This window comes from Cebus imitator, unplaced genomic scaffold, assembly GCF_001604975.1.
Source record: "Cebus imitator isolate Cc_AM_T3 unplaced genomic scaffold, Cebus_imitator-1.0 Scaffold287, whole genome shotgun sequence".
Lineage (NCBI taxonomy): Eukaryota > Metazoa > Chordata > Mammalia > Primates > Cebidae > Cebus > Cebus imitator.
The window spans coordinates 2,705,545-2,730,204 of NW_016107602.1; the positions used below are offsets into that span (position 1 = coordinate 2,705,545).

The following is a 24,660-nucleotide window of genomic DNA, read 5'->3' on the forward strand; positions in this document are numbered from 1 at the left end:
GGCTACTTTGTCTTGAAGAAAGCAGGTCAAAGTGTGTGCATGTAAGCGGATAAGGAATGGGAAGTTGGGAGAGAAGTTCGTAGTCCAAAATTCTGGAAAACCAAGGGGGATAACTAAATTATTGGATGCCAGGAGTTGAAGAGTTGAACTAGAGAGGAGAATGAAAGAAGCAAGAGTGAGCCCAGACAAATGTTCTATTTTACATTTTAATTGGGGCAGAATTTAATGCTGTGATAACTCAATTCTTCTTATATTTTGTTTGAAAATTTGCTCCACTTTACTTCTAACTAAAAATACTGGTAGTCACTTTGTTTTGACTCAGAATATTCCTGGAAACTATAAAGTTTATGAAGCAGAGTATTATTTTCTTTAGGAATAATTCTAACATTACTAACGTTTAATATGATATGGTATATCACATTAAAATCATAATGCCAATTTTATAAAATGGTCATGAGTAAACCAAGTGTATCTTTCATACAAATAAATCTAATAAACTATAATATTTTCGGGGAAGAGGACATTAAAAATGTCGTGTTTTAATGGCCACTGATCTTTTTTATGATCTCTCTGCTTATCTAAATTCTTTGATTACTAAAGGCAGTGAGTTGGTGAAAAACTGGATGAGCCATTGGAAGATTTAGGAAGTTTACTTCACTTCTGAGGCTCACATATGGTCCTTTTCCATTCAGTCTAACATCCTATGAAATTAAACTAAGAAAGAAAATGTGGTAGTTAGTTCATTATATGCCAGCTGTAACAAACATTAAGCAACACATTCATAACGATTTCGTGTACCGTCTTAGAATTTGGGAAAATTTAGGGTTTGCCAGATATCCTGCTTCAGAATGTTGTTAGAGGTCTGAAATAACAGTTCCTCTTTCTTTATACTAGCTACATATCCTGTGGCAAATAGGGACTTCTAAATCATGGTCATTATTAGTAATCTGTGTTCAAAATATATTTATTAGTGATATTGATGGTGAGGTTTCTCTCACTGAAAAGCATTTTACAAATAAAACCTAATCATCTACCTTCTCCTTTGCCCTCCTCTTCGGAAATAGTTGAAAATTGCAAAGGAGGCAACTTAGTGACAGACCAAGGCAAGGCACAAAGATACAATGAGTGGGGTTCAGTTGCTCAGTTATGCATTTAGCCATAGACCTACTTCTTAGTTTGTTAATCTGCTAACAATTACTACTAGGTCATTGTCAAAGTCTTACGAAAAAGAAGTCTAAAAATATCTTTCACAAAATCTTCAAAAAGACATAATATCTTGAATGTAGCTGTCTTTATATCTCAAAACAGATCAGGTAAAGGTGGCAAGCAGCAAGGCAAGTGTATTCATTAAGGGACAGCAAATAGAAGAAGTGGCAAAAAGGTGAAGATTGTTTTATAGGATAAAATAACTTCTGGAATTGTCAGATGAAAAAGTTAAAACTAGTTTATTCATATGGATAAGCTTTTTAAAAATTCATTTAATATTTACCACCTGTTCTTAGGTGATAATTTCTCCTACAAATCAAAAAATATCAAGTTCCATTTGTAGTAAATTTAAATAAAAGGTTTAGACAACAGATATCATTTACTCTAGAATCCTAAATATTATTAATTTAAAATCTTACTTTTAGAAATTATACATCTGCTGTCTCTCTCAACTTTATATTTTTCCCTTTTCTTATTTTGAAAATGAACAAATTTGATGAAAATGACAAATTCCCTTAAGCTAGAGAGAATTAAGGTTTCCAAATGTTATCTTTGCCTTTCTCAAATGTAAGACTTCAAGTATCTTTAATTTCTTCCTGCCTTAAAAATGTACTACTAAATCTGTAAAATTCTTCAGAATTTACAACTTATAATTAAATATATTGTTAAATATATGATACATAGAAATATAAATATATTTATACTTAAAATAACAAAGAATCAAAAATAAAATAGAACAACACACCTTCTAAGACCAGTATAAACAGCTCATATGTTACAATTGCTACCCAAAGGTAATGCTATGTAAATTCAATTTATCGGCCTTGGATGGCTTCCTCATGTTGGCCACTCAAAAGCCCTATACTGATATTTTAAAGAAACTAGCAGCATACTTCACCTCGGAAATGTAATGTTATAAAAATACCACCATTAGTGGTTTTTATGTACATCTACATGCCCTTTTTGAATTTGAAATAATGGATATGTTCAGGTAATAATTTTTGCTCTCTTTCAAATTTATGACTAAAATATTGAGATGTGTTTTATGGCCTGCATTTATTATGTTCTGTGGAGTCAGCCAGCAGCTTTAGGCAAAGAATATCTTTGGAGTCTGGAATAAGATGCAAAGGAATCAGAGGTTTAAGATGAATCATACATTCAGGAAACATAAGAATTTTCCAAAGATTCTAAAATACATACTGTGTAATATATGAGCAAAAATTTTCCAATCCTCTATACAATTTATTTTTCTATTGTGGCTAGGATAATTTTCTTGCCATATATTTTATTATTTATTTTGAGACAGAGTGGTGTGATCTTGGCTCACTGCAACCTCCACCTTCCAGACTTAAGGAATCCTGCCAACTCAGCTTCCCAAGTATCTGGGACTCTAGGTGCACACCACCATGCCCAGCTAAATTTTTCTATGTTTTTTGTAGAGGCGGGGTTTTGCTATGTTGCCCAGGCTGTTCTCAAACTCCCAAGCTTAAGTAATTCGTTCGCTTTAACCTCCCAGAAGTGCTGGGATTACAGGAGTGAGCCACCATGACCAGCCTAAATTTGGATAGTGTTTTTTGAGGAAGAGTTTATTTAACTGACAACAGCAAGGAATCTGTAGTTATGAGGAATTTTAAAGGGATTCTAGTAATTATCCAATCTTAATTTCTGAGAGTCAAACTAAAAGAGAGGAACTTAAAATGTTAGATTTAATAACAAGGAAGATTATATACTATTTACACAACAAAAGAAAACTCCAAAACTCCTTTAGAGTCTTCTTTTAAAATCAGATTCTCATGTTAATGGAGATACAATTTCTTACTGTAACTTATTTAACAGAATAAGAACATTATTTCTATTGGAGAAAAGGACATAGAGTAGGATTCAGATCTGGATTCTAATCTTGCTGAGTAACTAACTTTCTGTAAGACCAAAAAGGTCCTAGAGCTATCATAGTCACTTTGATAAACTGCAGTTTCTTTATTTACCAACATGAAAGTCTAACACCCTGGCTGTGATCAGTGGGACAGTGTATTTGTACACGAAAGCATTTTGAATAATGTAATGCAAGTTATTATTTATTAAGGAAAAGCACATGCAAGGCACACTTTTTCAGTGGTATAAATGTCACAGCCTAGCATGGTTGTAAATTTACTTTATTTTATGGCTTTAGGAACCTATAATTTCAGAGTCCACCTAAAAAAAACTTTTGCACCAGTAACTGTCTTTCTGTTGCATTTAGCTAAAGAGATTTACCCCTATTTTGAGCAGTCACTGCCCATTAGCAATGGTAATGACTAAAGTCCAGTTAGAATATAAAAATTATGCAGTGTATCCTAAATTACACCACAATATTGAGACAAGAAAGAATGTGCTTTTCTTAGAATTTAGGTCAACAGCAGAAACAAATATTATCATTCGTGCATAAGTACACAGAAAAAATAAATGCAGTATACATTTCTTCAAAGAGGCTTCTGGTTATTACCTTTCCTGTGCTGTACTAGTTTTTTCATAGGGAACCTTTGTTGCCCTTTAAAATGTAATTTAGAAATGTAACTGATGTGTTTGCCACCAATAAAACAAATATATATGACAAAATGAATGGATACTCATTTCGGCCTGTACGATGTTTTTAAATTATTCTATTTACAGCTAGAGAAAAAATGTGAGATTGTTTCTTTGCTCTCTGCCAACGGTAAGCTGATTTCCCCAGCCCACGTGGACAATTGAGCATTAAGTGTAGCTTGCTTCAAGTCTTCCGACTCGAACCCTGCCATCTGTGGGCGCGCGCGCACACACACATACCTAGGCTAGTACACTGGATGGGGTAAGGCAGTCGAGACGGCATCTCTGGCTTGACTACCAGGATTGTGCTATGCAGCTATCCCATGTGTCTGCCGCATCTGTTTATTGGACAGGGAAAGAAAGTGTACTCAGCAGAGTGCACACAATTGCTGCCGTCCATTCTTTCGTTCATGTATACATTTTACTCCGCTCTCCATGTGCTTTCTGAGAACTGAAACACCCCCCCCCACCCACACACACACACACCACATACACACCACACACACAGAGCCCCCCCCCACACACACACGTGTTCACCGAACCTCGCCCAGCTTCAGGCCCGGACAAGTCCCCCGCCCACCCTGGACTCCCCGCCCTTGCCCTTCCGCCTGCCTCTTCCCACCCTCTCCGACTCCACGTGGGCACACCCCGGCGCCAGGCGGCCGCGCTGCCCACAGAGCCCTTCGCCAGTCCGGGTGCTGGGAGGGAAGGCGCGGCCCTGGGGTCGGACGGACAAAGCGGGCGTCCAATCGAGCCCCGCACTGCCTCACCGAAGGGAGGGAGCGGCAGCTCGGACGGGCCCAATGAGCAAGGAGCCCGAGTGGGACTTCCTCCCGGAATCCCGTTGGCCAGAATAGCGGGGCCGCGGGTGACACGTAAGTTGGGCGGGAGGTGGTGGCGCGGCCGAGGCTGGAGCAGCCCTATCGGTGACACCGCTCTGGCGTCCCCAAAACCAGCCGAGGCAGCTGGCCCCCAGCCTTCCACCCACTGGGCGGGCCGCACAGGGGCGCGGCCCCGAGTCCTGGTGCCTTTGTTGGGCGCGCACCCCCTCCCTTAGGTGGCAACAAAGTCGTGCAGTGGGAGCCGCCGCAAGGGGGCGGGGAGCGGCTGGCGCGGGACTCCAGGAGCTGCCCGGGGACAGCGGGGCCAAAAAGTGGGAAGGAGGAAAAAAGGCAGGAGGCGTCTGGGCACAGGCTCGAGGGCAGCCGGCTCTGAAGTATGCGGAGGGCCCCCTCCCGGCCCCGGGCACTCGCGGAGAGGGAGCCTCGCAGAAGTTTGGCTGCAGCTGCCCGGGCGGCGTCGATGGCTGCGCGCCCCGCGGCGCGCTGGGGCTGAGCGGGTGCCACTTCCCCTCCGGGCCGGCTTTGTGTCTGGCCTCTCCTCCTCATGCTGCGTCTGGCCAGCTCCTGCGGCGGCCGCTGCTGAGTCGCTCGCTCGGACCTAGGGGAGGAGACGGCGGGGGCGGCCGCGGCGTTGGGTCCAGGCGGGACTATGGGAAACGGGATGTGCTCCCGAAAGCAGAAGCGGATTTTCCAGACGCTGCTGCTGCTGACCGTGGTGTTCGGCTTTCTCTACGGCGCGATGCTCTACTACGAGCTGCAGACGCAGCTGCGGAAAGCCGAGGCGGTGGCGCTCAAGTACCAGCAGCACCAGGAGTCCCTCTCCGCCCAGTTACAAGGTACGGCTAACGGGACGCGCGCGGCCGGTGGCCAACTTTGCCGCGCGCCTCCGCCCCGGCTGGAAAAGTGGCTTTCGTGAGCTGTTGGCACTGTGGGTGCCACCTCTGACCTTTAGGGACGTCAGAGGTGAGCGTTTCAGAACTGCCGGCCCCGGAGTGTCAGGGGAGATGACATTCTCACCCCCCTCCCCGCATCCGTCTCCCAGCGGTTAGGTTTGAACTTGGTAGCACCAGCCCATCGTCCCGCTGGGCGTTTGGTGAGCGGGTGCACAGAGAGTCGTTTACCCGAGCGCTTGTCGGGGCCCAGCTGCAGTCAGGGCAGGCAAACTAGTAGCCCTCCGCCGCTTCTGCCAGCCCTGCTCTAAGGAGCATTGTCCCGTGGGTTCTAGGTATTTGCTTTCTTGTTGACTTTGCCAGTTGCGGAGGGAAAAAAAAGCGTTTGGCAGAGATTTCTCAAACTGTGCTGTTTTTCAAGGGAAAATTAAGCCATGACCCAGCAGCTGAATTAAATTCATGGCCCGCTCGAATGGAACCTAGATCTGGACCTGCTAGTATCTTATTTCTTATTCTGTTTTTAGAGATGTTGGATGTGTAGGAAAAGTCCACACCACATTACCGTTCACTATCCTGCAGATATTTTATTTCTTCCAAAAAAGGCTTTTCTTCCTCAGTAGCTTTGACCTCATCACAGAGCTGCATATATGCATTTTACAATTAGCTTCAGGAAGTCAAAGAGGAGAAACACAGGTTTTCACTTTGCCAAGCACAGCAAACCCAACTTGAGTAAGACCTTTAGAAGCACTTAAAATTTGTATCCTATTTTAGAATCTAATTTAATGTAATTTTCACAAACATAATTTACTTTTAATGTAAATTCAGAAACATTACTGCGACGTAAGTACCATGTCGTCTATTTTTTTTTTAAAGCTTTTACTTGCACTTGTGGTTAGTTTTCAATACTTAACGCAGCTTTCTTCCCGACCAAAAAATAATAATAAATGGCTATAAGTAGTGACATGTTGGCAGTCTTTGCTGATGATGCAAATGTAGCTTATTTAATATTACTAGGTAAATGCAAGCTAGAGGGATGTTGCTGTGTATCTGTGTGCAAATATAAAACCTCTTCCTTGCTTCAGCTATAATGTTTTCTAGTAAAAAATTTAAGGTGAGAGAATACACATCTGATTGCTTGGACTTTTTGCTCTTCCCAACTTCGAAGAAAGAAAAGTGTTTTTAGTTTACTGACGCTGCATAGCCACAGGCAATGAAAATATATGGCTGGGCTTGGTTCAAAAGAAAAACCTGTTTTGATACACTCTTAGGATCAAAAAATTTTCTTTAAACTCATTGAAATTTACCCATGAGTTATTGTGGATATGAGAATATGGATACTTATTTACTTATTTATTTAGAAGATATCAATAGCTTCCCTGTGAAGTTCTGTGCAGTTAGACCAAGGGAAAAATTTACTGTCTAATAGTAAAACAGGACTGGATTTTCACAAACATGGCTGGAAGGGGCATTTATGGTGGATTAAATGAGGTTGTGTGCCTTGGTCTCTTAGGAGTCCCGTGAGGGCAAAGGCTGTCATTTTCACCATTACATGCTCAGCACCACACTGTGCCTGACACTCATAAGGGGAATCAATCCATGTTTGTTCAAGCAACAAACAAAAATTATTCTGAACTGTCTTGAGAGAGTTCATCCCAGGCCCTTTTCTTTCTGAGGCTTTGCTTCTGTGTCTTTGCTTTTTGAAAGCCAAATAAAACAACAAAAAAATATTTTGTCTAAGTAGCTCCTTTGCCTCAGCTGCCTATGCTGGGCCTTGTTGACTGAGACCTTGATTTCTGAATAATGGCCTTTATTTGTAGTATTTCATTTTGAAATTTTAGAAATTTCTTTCCTAATTTGCCTTTTTTTGTTGTTGTTGGTGGTGGTGGTAATGGGAAGAGAGGTGGTAAATGGTAATACAGGATTATTAAAATGTACAACTTTTGTTTTGCAGCAGGTGGAAATGTTCTACCTAATTTGAAAAGGTGGCTTCAAAGTCCATTTCTTAGTTTATTCTTTTGCCATTTCCTCTTGAATTATGGTGCTGCAAAACTTGCAGTATGGTTATTTGTGAAGAATTATTTTGCAAGCAGGCTAAAGTTTCTTCTTTTTTTTTTAGTGGATTCACTTTTGACTTCTGTGCCATTTATTTTGGACTTCCCATGTGTAGGCCATTTAATGGACATTTTTCTAATGGCATGCAGCTTTTGCTTCCCTTTTGCAATGGCAAATGACATTTTACTCAATCGCAGTGTGTACCACCTGCATAGATGGGTTTTTAGGACATCAGGCTCTCCATTCTTAATACTTGCTTAGTTAGGTGGGATTGCATGACCTGGCTTGGATTAAGATCAGAATTAATTACTTTAAAAGAGTGTTCTTCTTTTTAAAAATGACTCTTGAAAAAATTTAAGTAGTTTGGTCCTATAACTTGATGGTGTGCATTTGTTAAGTGAGCATATTTAGGTCACCTTCAGTTTAAGAATAGATTATACTCCATAGATTCCTTTGAAAGTGGGTTACTTGTAACCCCAAGTTACAAGTTTTATTGTAGAAGAGCCCCATACCTAGGAGATGATGGGGATGGCATGCAGAAAGTTGAGAGACTAGGCAAACCCCTTCCACTATAAAAATGTCTGTGTCTACCTGTTTATCTTTTCCCTCTTAGCAATCAGTCCTCTGTTTATATCCCATATTGGTACCTTAATTATACTGAGGAGTGGGGCATAGGTCACATACTGGTGGCAGTGGTAATAACAATCTTTGGCCAGCATAGTGTTTACATAACCTTTAAATTTTTTAAACTGCTTTCACATGAGCCATGCCATTGTCTGTATCTAGAAGCATACAGTCTAGACTGCCCATTAGAATCACCTGGTGGCTCCCAGGCCAATTAAGTAACAGTCTATGGGGGTGGAACCCAGGCTTTAGTAGTCTTTAAAGCCCCCCAGGTGATTCCTGTGTGCAGCTAAGATTGAGAGCCACACCCTGTAATCTTAAAACTGAGCCACTCTGTGCATTTACTTTACTTGTTTGGCCCCAAAGACACTTGAATTTTTTATCTGAGCATGTGATTAAAAGCAGACTGGTTTCTAGGCTGTAATTCAAATTCTAGTTCTACAACCTTTTGTGTGAACTTAGGCCTTGCTTTTCTTTTTATAAAGCGGAGATTAGAATAACCTATAGAGGTGTTGTGAGGATTAATGAAAATAATAGACTTCAGAGCTCTTAGGACATACTTGGCACTTAGTAGGTACCACTCATTAAAAGTTAGCTGTTACCAGAATCCGTCTTTGAGGTAAGCTGTTTCATCCTGTTTTCTCTTGCCAGATTTGTCATGGGTAAAAATTGTGAAATTGGCAGAATTTGTCTATGTAGCTAACCACCTCCTTTTATTGTACCTCGAATGAACACCAAGGAATATGCATACATCCGGTGTACTTTACTCAGAAGGAAGGACCTTCCTTGACAGTTTAAACTTGGACTACGGTTGCTGATTAACTCTGTTCTGGATCATGTCAGATTAGGAGAGGGTGTGACTGATAAGGTAATAACTATGTGCAGTAAGGTCTTGGAGAGAGATATAACTATTTAAATTTTTATGAAATGCATTTAGCGTAGAGGCAAAGAGCCTGACATTCCTAAACCACAGTATTGCAGTGCTTTTGGACTTCCAGGGATAAGGATAAACCATCAAGAAAAGGTTTATATGTTCTTGTTCCAGATAAATATGTTACAACTATTTAAAATTTTTAAAAAGGTCAGAAACGTGACCCGCAGAAGTGCAGAGTTACAAGTGCGGATTTCTCACATGCGTATATTGAGTGGTGAAATCTGGGCTTTCAGTGCAAAGAATGAACATGTTTACCCAGTAGGAAAATTTCCAACTCTCACCCCTCTGCTAGCCTCCCACTTTTTCTAGTCTCCAGTTCCACCCTCTATGTTCATGTGTGCCCATTGTTTAGTTCCTACCTGTAAATGAGAACGTGCTATATTCGACATTCTTTTTCTGAGTTATTTCTCTTAGGATAATGGCCTCCAGGCCCATCCATGTTGCTATGGAAGACATGATTTTGTTACTTGTTATGGCTGAGTAGTATTCCATGGTATGTATATACCACATTTTTCTTTACCAGTTGTCTCTTGATGGACCCTTAGGTTGATTCCATATCTTTGCTATTGTGAATAGTTCTGTAATAAACATACGAGTGCAGATGACTTTTTGGTATAATTATTTCTTTTTGGGTATATACCTAGTAGTGGGATTGATGGACTGAATGGTAGCTCAATGTTTAATTCTTTGAGAAATCCTGATTCTGTTTTCCAGAAAGGTTGTACTAATTTACATTCCCACCAACAGTATATAAGCATTCCCTTTTCTCTGCATCTTAGCCAACATCTGTTGTTTTTTGACTTTTTAATAAAAGCCATTCTGACTAGTGTAAGATGGTATGTCATTGTGGCTTTAATTTGCATTTCTCTCATGGTGAGTGATGTTGAGCATTTTTTCCTATGTTGCCTTCTATCTTCCTGTTAAAAATGTCTTTTCATGTCCTCTGTCCAGTTTTTAATGGTTTTTTTTTTTTTTTTTTTTTTTTTTTTTTTTTTTTTTTTTTTTTTTTTTTTTTTTTTTTTTTTTCTTGTCAAGCCGCTTGAGTTCCTTGTAGATTCTGGATTCAGTTTGCAGATATTTTTTCCTGTTCTGTAGTTTGTTTACTTTGTTGTGTCTTTTGGTGTGCAGACATTGGTTATTAAGTTAGTGTTTTTTTGCCTTGGGCTCCTCTAACTAACACTGAGGATGGCCCAGGGGCCTAAGCATGAATGCATGTTATTGTCATTTGTTACTTCTTTGCTTTCAGCTCTCCATGTATCTACTTTAAAAAGGAAACATTGACTGGGCAGAGTGGCTCTTGCCTGTAATTCTAGCACTTTGGGAGGCTGAAGCGGTTGGATCACTTGAGGTCAGGAGTTCAAGACCAGCCTGGCCAACATGGCTAAACTCTGTCTCTACTAAAAATCCAAAAATTAGCCAGGCATGGTGGCACATTTTGTAATCCCAGCTACTTAGGAGGCTAAGACAGGAGAATCACTTGAACCTGGGAGGCTGAGGTTGCAGTGAGTCCAGTCACACCACTGCACTCCAGCCTATTGCAAGACTGTCTCAAAAAAAGAAAGAAAAGAAAAGAAATGAAAAAAAAAAAAAGTCTCCTTCAGCATAGGACGAGGCTTTCATTATTCCTTCATCTCCAGCATCTGCCTGGCCTATAGCAGGTGCTGAATAAATAGTTTATACCTATATTTTTTTCTTGGCCTATTTTTTTTCTTGGCCTATAATGTGCATATATATGGTGGTATTTTTTTCTTGGCCTATTAATGTGCATATATGTGGTGGTATTGTGGGCAGTGAGGTATAGTGGATGCAGGCTGAGAAGTTAGAGCACTTAGATTTGATTTCCTGCTATCTTATTATACTAGCTGTGTGGTCATGGGCAAGTTATTTAACCTTTCTGTGACTTAGTCTCTTCATATGTAATAATAGTGCTTACAATAGGTTATCATGAGAATCAGTAGTGTTGGCTGATGTATAATGCTTAGAAGGGTGTAGCTTGCATTCTGGATGACTGAGGAAGCATATATACAACAGAGTGGTTCATAGACCTTAGTAATTTATATCACAAGTGTGGGCAATGTGTGGTAGGTGTACTGATTTTTCAAGTGCAGTGTTAGAACTTCTGATATCAACTAGACGTTGTCTATTAAATGGACATCTTCACTGATGTACAACTTAGAGTTAAATGAAGAAACTATCAAGCTGCTTTTGCTTAATTCTGTACCATTTAGAATCTGGAACAAAAATATTCTGAAGCTCAGTAGTTTTTATTTGTATGTAAATTCATTCCCTGAATAAAAGACAAAAGCTTCCAAATACCTTGTGAAACTGATTCAGTGAAGCATTCTTTTGAATATATATGATTTGCACTGAATCTATAACCGATTTCATACATCATGCCCGCCTTAGTCATCCCTGTAATGTGTGACATGTCAACTCTAATGACAGTACTGGTGTCCAGGGAAATAATTGGTTGCTGTGTAAGAGAATTGCTTGTTATCTGGGAGTCTTTAGTTGAAGTCCCAGGTAGATCGGAAGCCTTGCCTTGATTTCTTTTTATTCTTTCTTGTCTTAGAAAGGACAGTGTCCAAAAGGGCTTGGGTACAAGCCTAGATTGCAGTGGCTGAAGGAATAAGTAAATTGGAGTTGGGGAAATGAATACTGACTAAATATGGTGTGAATCAAAAAGCAAAGATTTGGAGAGGAACCAGAAGAGGGCAGGGAGAGAAAAAGGGACGGATATCACCTGGTGAGTTTTCAAAGTACTGAGGAAGATTCTTGTTTACACCTTTATGCCCCCCCACCCCCCCCAAAAAAAGCAGGAAATCGTGATGGGAGAGCTGATTTGGGAATCAGGTGTAGTTTCAGTGCAACTGTGGCATTTACCAGAAGGGTGACCTTGAGCAAGCAAGTAACCTCTCAGAACTTCAGCCTCTTCGTATTTGAATTTCGGATTACAGTGTCTATGTTGCAACCTTGTATGGATTAGAAATAGCACATCTAAAGTGACTAGTATGAGTCCTGGAGGATATTACTACCACCATTTATTGGGTGACCAGAACTACTGTTGCTGAATTTTCCTTGGGCTTCTTTTTATTTTGCCCACCCGTTGCTACATCTAGCAGGTAAGAGTGTTAGTGGTGGCCTAAAAGTGGCTTCTTTTACTGTGTGCCCTACTTGGCTGAAACTTTTGGACTTAAAATATTCTCACTCTGTCTTTTCTACCCTTTTGATCTGTTTTTGGGGAGAAAAAAACGTGAAAATGCTTTACATGATAGCAACTAAGAGTTATTGTTTTTCATTTTGACAGCCAAGTGTTGTTCTTTTATCGTTAAGGACAAAATGGTCTTGCTACTTTTGCCAGTAGATGGTTTGGTTTTGTAGCTTTTTTTCAAAGTGAGTTATATATCATATAGCTTTATAATAAAAGAAAATTGCTAAACTATGTTTTCATTCTGAGCCACTGCTCTTTGGAGTTAATTTATTTTAGTAGAATTTTGAAAATTTATTTGAAGAAATTAAATTATTTGAATCTATAACATTTATTGAGTACCTACCAAATTCAGATTCAATGCTAAGCTTATTACATGCATCATGTCATTTAACTGTGACACTAGCACTTCAATCTGAATGAGCAACCTGAGGCTTAGAGAGGTTAATTAACTTGCCAGTGTCATGATCTAGCCTAATGAAACTAAGCTTAGAACCCTATTGTGACTTTTTCCACAGTGCATCATTGTCCTCAAAATTATTTTAGCGTCTCTCATGACAGTATTAATGGTTCTAAGAAAGTAGGTTAGGTAGGTCATATGGGGATTCATGATAAAATTTAGAATTAGAAATAACATGTGTACTATTTGATGCAGCATTTCCAGGGTACAAGAAATTTGCTGCTGTTATGAAAGGTGATGTTGGTTGATACTGGAGTTATATGGCATGTAGATGTTGCCTGAAAATAGCATTAAATCACATAATGAAAAACTTATTTCCTTCATTGCTTTCTTGACAAGCACTGGAGAAATTCTCAGTTTGGTGCTAGAATCTCTCTCCTAGAGAGTTGCTCCTCTGTTTTTCAAAAGATAACAGATATTAGGCAGCCAACAACTTGACAGCTAGAATTTAATAATTGTTTTGTTGTATTATTGTATTTAATTTTTAAATTAAATCTATTAGTTATCAATCAGTGCTACGTAAATCAGATTTTCATTTATAAAGTAATGGTGTAGACGTTTCCTGTTTAAAGTTTGTTTTAAAGATAAATACACTTATTTAAGTGAATATTTGGTAAATTCAGAAAAACGGTACAGGTTTTACATGAGTATCTAAGAACTTACTTGAGGCGTGCCTGCATGTGTGAAGTTTAGGAATGCATAGACTGATCAAAGTGGATACAGACCCTGAATTTTACAGTTATTAGTTGAATTCTAAGGTGGATAATTCACTTACCAGGTGTCTTAAGCTGAGCCGAGAGCCCACATATTCTGACTCCAAGTATAAGACAATATCCCTTTACTGCCCCTGTGCTGTGTCTGTAGACTAGGACCCCCTTCTCTGTGAGGAAATAGGCATTGCTATTTTAAAACAATGCTGTGTATTGCTAAATGGTGTACTTGTGTTCTTTGTTTTTACTGGCCCATGAGTGCATATGCAGAAGACATGTCAGTCATTGTCCTTCACTGTTAAGCTTTACTAAATAGGCTCATAGCCTGGAGGGACATGGACATGAAATAAATTGCTCTCTATAGCAGTATGACATTTTATAAAATATTGCTTTAACTATTTTTCATACAGAAAATGTCACAATATGATAGATAGTGAATAGAAAATTAAGAAGATGTGCTGTCATTCTGAAGGATAAGCATTATAGAATGTTGGAATGATATTATTTGCTTTTCTTTGAGAGTACATGAATTTTTAAAAATTATAATCATTTTAGAAGAGTCAAACATTTCATTTTCCAGTTCACATCTCATTTAACATGTCTCCTTTATTTGGAATCTTTGTTACAAATAGAAAAAAAAGATCTGCAAATCAAGATATTTAGGATAGCTTTGACATTGCTTATATGTTCTCTTGATAATAGCTATGGTGCTATAAAATAAATATTATAAACATAGATTAAAATTGGGCAGTTGGTAATTAATTTGGTTTAATTAGAGCATTTCATCAAGTTTTATATTGGTAAGATTTATTATTAATAAATGATATTTATTAATATAAATATATGATTCTTGCCCTTCTGCATCAATATATCTTTTAACAAACAAAATGTTTATAAGTATTTTATATTTTATTTGGAGGTTTAGATGCTATAAAACAAGTTAAATTATATTTATGTCAAATGTCACTTTTATTAAAATACGAAAAATAAATTTCTTTTACTGTATAGGCGGCCATCAGCTCAAAACCTAGACATTATCCAAATTTGATCCAGGTGTATGTGAGGCCCCTTAGGTATCCATACAGTCTTCAACTATAATTCTTCAAGTATGCTTCCTCTTCATCTGTAGATCCACGAAACCTGAGAGTCAAATTACCTGCCCCCAACACAACCAACATAGAGTGGTAGAACAGCCATAAAATACCTAGATATTCCTGTTTAAAAAAAAAAAGGCAGAAATGTGAGAGAAATGAGTCACCTATCCATAGGAATTTTTAAATCTTTTGAGGCAAGTGTTCCTGTAGTAGGTCTCAAAGCCTGGGAGTAGTTCTCCATGGTGTTTGACTGTACCATTTGGTTTCTTGGTTCCACTCTGAGTCATCTTTCCCTTTGCGTGAAAGGTAGCATATGTTTGCAGCTGAGTGGTTTCCTCAGCCTGCTTCCTACTAGTAGAGTTTTAAGGACCCATGGCCTTGTTAAATTTAATATTGCTTCTACCTCTTTTGGTCAAAATGGGCAGTTGTTCTGCTGATACAGTCTTCTAAAAAATTTTGTGGGTCTCCTGTAAAACTTCTTGGAATTTTGTCCATTAGACAAAAGCTACATTCCTATATCTCGTGGAGATAAATCTTTTCTTTTGGGCTTGTGCCAAGATAGGGGAGAGACAATGCATACCCTTAAACTTCCCAAAGTCTCATTATAAGGATCTGAGGAACCCTTAGGAGGTCTTGTCACCTGATTAAATAGTGCTCTGAGACATCACTTATGATCTTTCCAAGACGTTAACACAATGATTTTACAGGATACCCTCAGCTTTTGTCTTTAGACCATGTTTTTCTGGTAATGTCCTGGAGTTGATCTTTATTTAAAAGCTATTTCTTAATTTCAGCATTATTTGTTATCTAGAGAAGCTAAGAATTTTCATAACTATCAAGTCCTGCTTCCTTTTTATTTAGCAGTCCTCCTTCCTCATAGTATCTCTTTCTTCTCATAGTTTCCTATAAGACAGTAAGAAGAAACCAGGTGACACCTTCAGCACTTTGCTGGTAAATGTCCTTAACTGGATAACTCAGTTCATTTGGCACATTTTTTTTTTAACTTCTCATATAAATATAAGTGACTGCAGGTCATGTAACTACACCTAAGTGTGGATATTGCTAAACTTTAGCCACTACGAAATTTTTAGTTTCCATAAACATTTTCTCACTTTCATTTAAGGCCTTCCATCAGTCTTCTTAAATTCCAGAATTCTATGTACAGTGTGTTTGAGGCACATTTTCACTAACACTTTTCTTAAGTTCCAATGCCACTCCCACCTTTAAATTTTTATGACAGCACCCCATTTCAAAATCTGTATTAGTTATCTTGCTGCATAGCAAATTATCCCAAAACATAACTGTCTTAGAACAATGAACATTATATCACAACTTCTGTGGGAAAGGAATCTGGGCTTAACTGGGTGACTCTTCCAGGGTCACTCACAAGGTTGCATTCAAGCTACTGACCAGTGTTTAGTCATTTTAAAACTTGATTGGGATTGAAGGACCTGCTTCAGAATTCACTCAGGTGGTTGTTGGTAGGATTTAGAACATCCATTTCCAGTGGCACTCATTTGGGGCCTGCCACAGGACTACTTCACAACATCGTAGCTGGTTAGCCCAGGGCAAGTGTATTAGTCTGTTCTCACATTGCTAGAAAGAACTACCTGAGACTGGGTAGTTTATAAAGAAAAGAGGCTTAATTGACTCACAGTTCCACAGTCTGTAGAGGAAGCATAATTGGGAAGCCTCAGGAAACTTACAATCATGGCAGAAGGCAAAGGGGAAGCATGTATTTCCATGATGGAGCAGGTGAGAGAGGGTGAAGGGGAGGTGCACCTACCTTGAAACCATCAGATCTTGTGAGAACTCGCTCTCATGAGAGCAGCAAGGGAGAAATCGCCCCCATGATCTAGTTGCCTCCCACCAGGCCCCTTCCCCAACACTGGGAATTACAACTCAGAGCCAAACCATACCAGCAAGAGATCCAAAAGAGTGAGAAACAGTGTAGGCACTGAAGATTAAAATGAAGGTGTTTTAATAACCTAGACTTGGAAGTGGTATCCCATCACTTTTGCCATATTGTCTTCATTAGAATTGAATCTCTACATTCAGCACGTGCACGGAGGAAGGGCTTAGTGAGGTTGTGAATTACAGAAAGTGGAGATCATGGGGGACTGCCTTAGTAGCGGCCTCCCATAAGGTGAGTATAGTTATTTGAGTATTGGTATTTTCATCATTGGCAGCATCATCATTCCGAAAGTTGTCATAAGGTAACATTCATTGAGCATTTGCTGGGTACCAACCACTGTTCTAAATCATTTTCTTGGATTATTTGATTGAATATTTTTATAAAAATGTTCTACTACATTCTAAAATATGACCTGCCATTAAACTGGAAATATGTTAGCAAGAAGTGGCGTTTAAAATTATAACCTCACAGGGAAATTACCTGGTGTTTAAACCATCTGACCTGGGAAAATTAAAATTCCGCATGACTCTGTAAAGTATAAACCCAATTGGTAGTTCATTAAGGAAAATACCCAAGTGGAAGGCATCATGTCCTTGGGGAGTTTCAAAACCCATTGATAACATGCAGACCATTTCTTTGGCAAGTAGGTAGCAATACAGTGCAGTGTGTTCCTTTTGACTTTATAGACTGCGGTCCTTGGTGAAGATTTTTTTTTTTTTTTTGATAGAAGAGTTTTTTTGATACTTTTACTGGTTTTAGCAAGATATTTTTGATTTAAAGAAAGCATTAATTGTATGACTGGTAGTTTCCACTTGTTCGTTCACTGCTACTTTGAAAGTCATTTAAACAATTGAAATATATGAGTATTCTTTTGTGATATGAATAAAGTCAGAAGTAGAATATAAGAACATATTATGAAAATGTCATTAAATGTATTCTGAACAGTTACAATTCTGTGTTCATAGTATGTCTTCATTCACCCAAACATAGTTTAGTTATTACAAATACATGGGAAAATATTGTTTTTATTCGACTTCCGTTGTACTTTCTAAAACATATTTCTATAAGAGATTGGATTCAGAAGTGGATAGATTATATTTTGTCAAAATGTGTTGGAGGCTATATTTCATTCAAGAATCAAAGTTTGTTCTGCTCTTGTTAGTGAGAAGTTGCTGTTGAATTTCTGTAGAACCAGTGCTTCTCTTCCTGCCTCATTTCCATGTGTATGGGTGCCAGGTTTCTGCCATAATATTCACTGGTATTCTAACTTGCTGCAAAGTCCTGCTCTTGGTGGTATTCATATTAACACCTTCAACCTATCTGTAGCATATATTCTCTTCCCTATTCTCTTTGCCAAAGCCAAAATGAAGAAAATTCCCTGTACATTCTATAATGTATTGATAATTGCTATGTCAGTTAGAGAAACGTACATATTGTTCTTTCTCTCATGTCTTTTGCTCTGAGTTTGAGTAGGGGCCATGTAGACCGAGCCCAGAGTATGCTGCCTTATGTTGAAACTGTCCAAGGAAGCAGGAGCTACTAGTTGCCTAGAATGATAGTATTTGTGAGCGCATCTGTGGCCCTTTATATAGACCCTAAGATGTCATCCTTCGAGGGTCCCACAGTAACAGTATTTTGAGTAGGGGCTGAGCCAAGTCTGCTTTGTCTTTACTCTTGGCTTCCACCTGTTCTCAGAACTGCCTCCTATACAGAACTAGTTCATTGCCTCAGACCACACTGAATGTTTTTCCTGTGTTTCTGTCTTCCTTAAGGGTGGCATTTTCAATTTGGGATCCGTGGAGGCGGGGGGTGGTTCATGAACATCCTGAAAATATATGTCAGTTTTGTAGATGTGTCTTTTCTAAGATAGAAGCCATAGCGTTAATCAGCTCCTCAAAGCATCAGTGACCTGAAAAAAATTGAGAACCACTGCTTTAGGGCAAATTCCTCCTGAGGTCTTTTCAAGTCCATCTGGGCATTTGACCTCCCTTAGTCCCACCTCATGAATCCCCTCCAGACATTACTGTAAGTGGTGGAGTTTGTAACAGACTAGTCAGCGTGTCTGCTGCTGTTCCCCTAAAGCCCTGACCATGAACCCCCTCATACCCCCCCAAATTAAAGAATAATTCTGATTGAAGACTTAAATGGCATTTAATAAATTGTAGTCCTAGAATCTGTTAGTAATTTCTTAAAATAATAAAAAGGTCTTGCAATTGCCCTCGTTACACAAGAGAAATGTGTGCTTTCTGAATTATGTTATATTCATAATATTATTTGATCCCGAAAACAACCCTATGTCACAGAGTAAAGCAATATACTGTATTATTACTATTTGAAGTTTAAGGAAACAGAAGTCACACAGCAAGACAGTGACACACGTGGGATTAATGCTCAATTTACTCTTAACTCTGAGCTCTTACTAACACAATCCTCAGTTTCCAAGGCTTCCTCACCCTGGAGCTAAACATAGGTTTAACAGGAATTACAAAACTGAGTTTCTTACTTTGCCACCTCTGAGGGCACTCTACCTTTTTTTTAAGATTCTGCCAAACAGTTAAGAATATTCCCAGATGGTGACTTACCTGGACTTAAGAACTGCTCTCTTGGCCGGGTGCAGTGGCTCAAGCCTGTAATCCCAGCACTTTGGGAGGCCGAGGCGGGCGGATCACGAGGTCAAGAGATCGAGACCATCCTGGCCAACGTGATGAAACCCCGTCTCTACTAAAAATACAAAAACTAGCTGGTTGCGGTGGCGTGCGCCTGTAGTCCCAGCTACTCGGGAGGCTGAGGCAGGAGAATTGCTTGAACCCGGGAGGCAGAGGTTGCAGTGAGCCGAGATTGTGCCACTGCACTCCAGCTTAGCGCCTGGCAACAGAGTGAGACTCTGTCTCAAAAAAAAAAAAAAAAAAACTGCTCTCTTGGAATCCACCTGCTACCCCTTAGCCCCTCCCCAACCCTGCCTGCTAAGTCCATGGAAGAGGCTGATGGCTGCTCAAGTTACTAATTTCTGCTTCACCTCTGTAGCTTTCCACTGTCAGTCTCACATGCCCTGGAGGACCCAGGCAGGCTCCATAAGGATTGGCTCCCAGGGAAACGAGCAATAGTCTCTGGGGAGAATTCAGCTTCACCACCCTTTCCTTCTGTTAATATCTCTGGGACCTTGTCCTTGATCCAGAATTAGGTGATTGGACTTTCCCTTTCCTTAGTCTGACTTCTTTTCAGATTCTTCTGCATCTCGGGGTGTAAACAGGTCTTCGTCTCATGCTGGAATCCTGCTAACATTCACCACAGGCTGCTACCTGGTAGCATCTTTAGCTTGTGTTGACTTCACAGCGGGGGTGGTTTGATGCTCGCCACTCACCTGAGTCTCCAGCTGTATGCTTTAGATTCCAGGTGTCAAAGTCAAATCACTCCTATAAATAAATCAGAGATTGGTAAAGCAGGAAAGAAACTTCTTAGAACCCAGGTTGCAAATACCAGCATATGAATATGTTTTGCTTTGGCCCACACAGTGCTTTGAAAAATTTCACAGTAGTTTATGTATGGAAAAATAAAACTATTTTATATAAACATCTAGATTTCCAACTTGGTTGGAAAAATCCTAAAATCCTGCAACACTGGCCCTGCATTTCTGTGTCAGGTGAATGAATTGCTGCCCATTTGGAGTAGGGCATGCGGGCTTCAGTGGACCAAAATTCCCACTGCCATTGCTTGGTCATTTGTATTATTGGCCTGGCCTGTGTAAGCATCCAAGTTTGAAATTCTTTATCTTGACTAACATTTTTAGGTTATCAGTGAAGACAGTAAGCCTCAAAGAGATGGAATGACTTGACAGCTGTGCTATCTAATACAGTGGCCACTAGGGTCATGTGCAGAAAGTAGCACTAGAAATCCAGCTAGTGTGACTGAGGAGCTGAATCTTAATTTTTATTTAATTAATATAAATATAAAATTTAAAACTATAGCAATATGAACTATTTTTCTGATAAACACAACTTTATTGTTTTGGTGGGACTCTATTTCAGTTTAATTGTGTTGTATCTTATAAGATAGTGTTGATATATTACAGTGCACATTTATACTTTTAAAAAATGGGGCTCCCAGATATTTAAGAGTTACTGACATTTCAGAGTGTATTTCTGTTGGACAGCACTGACCTGACAATTCTCCCAGCTTGTTAATGGCAGGTCTGGTATTTGTCAGCAGATCTCTGCAGTTCTGATCATATTTTTTTCCTTCAGTTTAAAAATGTTACCCAACTGTTCTAATTCTTGAAGCTTTTTTGTTGTTATATATTTCCATAGGAATTTGTTTTTCCTTATTTTTACATAGCACATGATAGAAAAGAGATTTTATGTAAAGGAAAATTTAGCATCATCTATTATCAAGAATAATATAAAGATAATTTTAGAGATTAATTTTAAACTTAATATTTGTGACATAGACACTTTTTTTACTTTAAGTGACTGACAATTTTCTCTCAATTATTTATATAAGAAAACAATTTTCAGCATATTCAAAATGACATTGTGTTTGATTTTGAAACAGATATATATTAAAAGGTATAAAATTAATGATATAGCTTTAAAACTAGACAGAAATTACTTTTAGATTTAATATATTGAGTTCTTATATTTTATACAGAAGAAAATTTTTCCTTTTTTAAATTTTGTATTTTTATTTATCTAAATGATAAGATAAAAAGATTAAAACATTTAAAGTATTGGGCATGTGTATAGCCCAACCAAATATAACAATTTAGATAAAATTGTTTTCGACATTTTACTTATTCAACTTTGAATTGTAACTTACATACCTAAAAGTGCACAAATTATAAGCAAACAACTTGATAAGACTTCACAAATGCAACCGTTTAACCAGCAATCATATCAAAACACATTGGAAGACCAGGCCACCAGAAGCCTCTTGCACTCATTCAAAAATTGTCCTCCAGCCTCAAAGAATAAGCACTGTGGATCAGTGTCACCTGTTTTTGTACTTTAGGTAAATAAACAATATATACTCTTGTGTCTGGTTTCTCATGCTTAATATTGTTTGTGAGACCCATCCAAAACGTGGAGTTATAGATTGCCCATTTCTATTATTATGTTAATACCGTTGTGTAAGCCTATCAAAACTTACCCAGTTTACTGCTGATGGACATTTAGATATTGGTTGCTGCCACTATAAATGCTCTAGTTCTTTTAACTTTTTTTTTTTTAAGGGACTAGCAGCTATTTGATGTGCTTGATGACTATTTTAAGATAATTCCACGTAAGGACTATTTTGAGTGCATTTATAAAATTTATTATCGCTCCTCTCCTAGTGTTTTTTAATATCCTCGTGCATTCCAACTGTAAGTCCTGATCTATTATCAGTACAAATTTTTAAATATGACCACAAGGAAAAACAATTAAAACTTAAATGTCCAAAACACAGGCATCTGTAGCATTGTTAAGCCAAGGGATAAGCTCCCTAAAGGACTGCTTAGACATATAAGCTGACTTATCTGTTCTTTGTTAACCGTCATTCATGCTTACTGGGTACATGCTTTTTCTGTTTCTGTATTCTAAAGGGATAATTTTTTAAATGATTATTTATTTATAATAACACAGTACAACAGACCCACCAATTGCCTTTTGTTAAATCGGTTTCCCTAAGTAAGTTCACAAAACCCTGGTTTAGAAATGCTAACTCTCACTGGAAAAATTCAGAATATAACTGAGCAGTTGAGAGGAATATTACAGAGTTAACACAAATATCTAGTGAGTCATTAGACTAGCTGTAAAATTGCTTCTAAGTTAAAATTTTATGATTTTTAAATTCTGATGTGCTAGCTGAAGTGAACAGTGATGAGAATAAGAATGACTTGTAGTGACTCATATTCAGCAATTTATTACATACATTGTTTTCTCAGTAGTCTTGCTTTAATATATATGAATGGCAAAAAGGCAATGGTGATCTTTGATGTATAAAAATTTAATTTATTTTACTTCGATTACTTGTGGTAATTTAACTTGCATTGGGCTAAAGTTTGCTACCATACAAATTATGATAGAAAAAAATTAACGAAATATTTATGGAAACAAAGATACGTCCTATTTAATTTTTTATTAAAATAACAATGTTCTAAATTACTTAAGAACATAAAAAGGAAAGCTATCTTCATTATATACAAATAATTAACAGGGGATTCCTATCTGGTAATTGAAGCAGACCCTGAAAGTATTAGTATTCAAAAGTAATATGTTGTACCTAGTGACATTTTTTTAATTCAAGATTCATACTTGTTTCACCCTAGTACTAGTTATACCTGTGAAGTTTGGAGGTAAGTTGCTCAGAAACAAAATAATAAATAAAGGTGTCTAGAGTATATCAAATGTTTTATGAAGGTGTGTTACTTTTAATTCATTTGAAAGATTGTAAATTGTAGAAACATTTAAGGATACCAAATTATAAGTTGGGTTTAAGTGTAGCTTATTCTGTATATTATAGTTTATTTTTGGAAATTAGACCTCAGCAATAGAATGAATTTCTGTGACAACTTAAAAACATCTTTATTAAAAAAATTCTCATTCTGTTTTCTGAAATGCAGTATAACCAAAGGAAATTGTTATTAGTTGAGGTTAGGTAAATTTAAAAGGTGTAGTTTGATGCAACTCATATTACATGAGTAGCCATATAAAGATATAGAATCAATATATTAGGTTTTGTTGTGTAACAATTTCAGAATCTTAGTGGCCTACCACAACAAACTTGCAAAAATGAATATAATCATGTTCACAGGTCTGCAGTTTGGCTGTCGTTTGGTGATGGTGGGCAGGGCTTGGCTGGGTGTGATTTGCCTGGGCCTGGACACCAGGTCTTTGGTCAGTTTCAGGTCAGCTCCACATGCTTCCATTTTACGACCTGGGCTGAAAGGATTGCATTACCTGGAGATGCTCTTCAGATGGTGGGTTATAGAAACACAAAAGGGCAAGTGTTAACACTTGGGAACTGGCACACCATTATTTCTGTCCAAACATTAATGGGATGGTGAAGAATTATTATTCCATTGACCAAACATTAATGGGATGGTGAAGAATGCTCTGCAACCCCCTCCCCACCCCCCACAATCCAGTGGTAAGCACTGCAGAATGTGGATGTATAATTGCAATAGTGAGGGATGAAAAATTTGGAATGATGACTTCATCTACCACAGTCAGTTTCAAAACAGGTACAGTGTGAAATAAAAGAAGAAAACCTACTTATTTGAAAAAATCGTATTATAGGGATATGGAGTTTTAAAATATTAGCATCAACATAATTTTAGTCACATTCATATATTTATAGGCAGAGGGTATGAGTTAGTGAATAAGCACTTAGCATAAATTCTAAACAAAAGGCAATAAGTAAATATGCCCTTTTATTCAGCAAACTTCCTGAAGCATCTGCTTACCAAAACTTTCTGGGAGAATATAAATTTGGTTATTCAAGTGCTGCCATCAAGAAATAGAATATAAATGAAATCTGTTAAAAGCTTTCATAGTGGAGTTTTATGACTATTCTTGCGGTGACATAGAATAAGTAGAACATTTTTACCAAAGTATTTTGACATTTAATATGTTGACTTTAGCAGCAAAAGTTAATATGAGTAACCATAGGATTTATTTGTTTTTTATTTATTTATTTATTTTTGAGACAGGGTCTTGCTCTGTTGCCAGGCAAGAGTGCAGTGGCGCGATCTTGGCTCACTGCAATCTCTGCCTTCCGGGTTCAAATGATTCTCCTGCCTCAGCCTCCCAAGTAGCTGGGACTACAGGCAAATGCCATCATGCCCTGCTAATTTTTGTATTTTTAGTAGAGACGGGGCTTCACCATGTTGGCCAGGATGGTCTCAATCTTTTGACCTCGTGATCTGCCCACCTCAGCCTTCCAAAGTACTGGTATTGTAGGCATGAGCCACCATGCCTGGCCAGGATTTATTTTTTAGATGCTAATTTATGTGAATTAAAACAACAAAACAAACAAAAAAAAAACAGAACAGGTTAGAGCATACCCACAGATAGGCTTCAGGATTTTAAATTTTATGTAAACTTCTGGCAAACATATGTAACACTTTACTTTTTTTTTTTTTTTTTTTTTTTTTTTTTTTTTTTTTTTTTTTTTTTTTTTTTTTTTTTT

At 38.2% G+C, this 24,660-nt stretch overlaps 1 protein-coding gene across 5 annotated transcripts in view; it reads left to right on the top strand.

The window, feature by feature from the left end:
- The first annotated feature begins 4,621 nt into the window (after positions 1–4,621).
- GOLIM4 (golgi integral membrane protein 4) overlaps positions 4,622–24,660 on the top strand; it is an 85,567-nt gene continuing 65,528 nt past the window's right edge. For 2 of the 5 annotated variants that reach the window (XM_017502007.2, XM_017502010.2), the window contains exon 1: positions 4,622–5,446. In XM_017502007.2, coding sequence (XP_017357496.1) covers positions 5,260–5,446 — 187 coding nt within the window. In that variant the 5' untranslated portion in view covers positions 4,622–5,259. Of the gene's footprint in view, positions 5,447–5,721; positions 5,836–24,660 lie in introns of those variants that run through there. The other 3 variants (XM_017502006.2, XM_017502008.2, XM_037729038.1) reach the window with 2 other exon arrangements.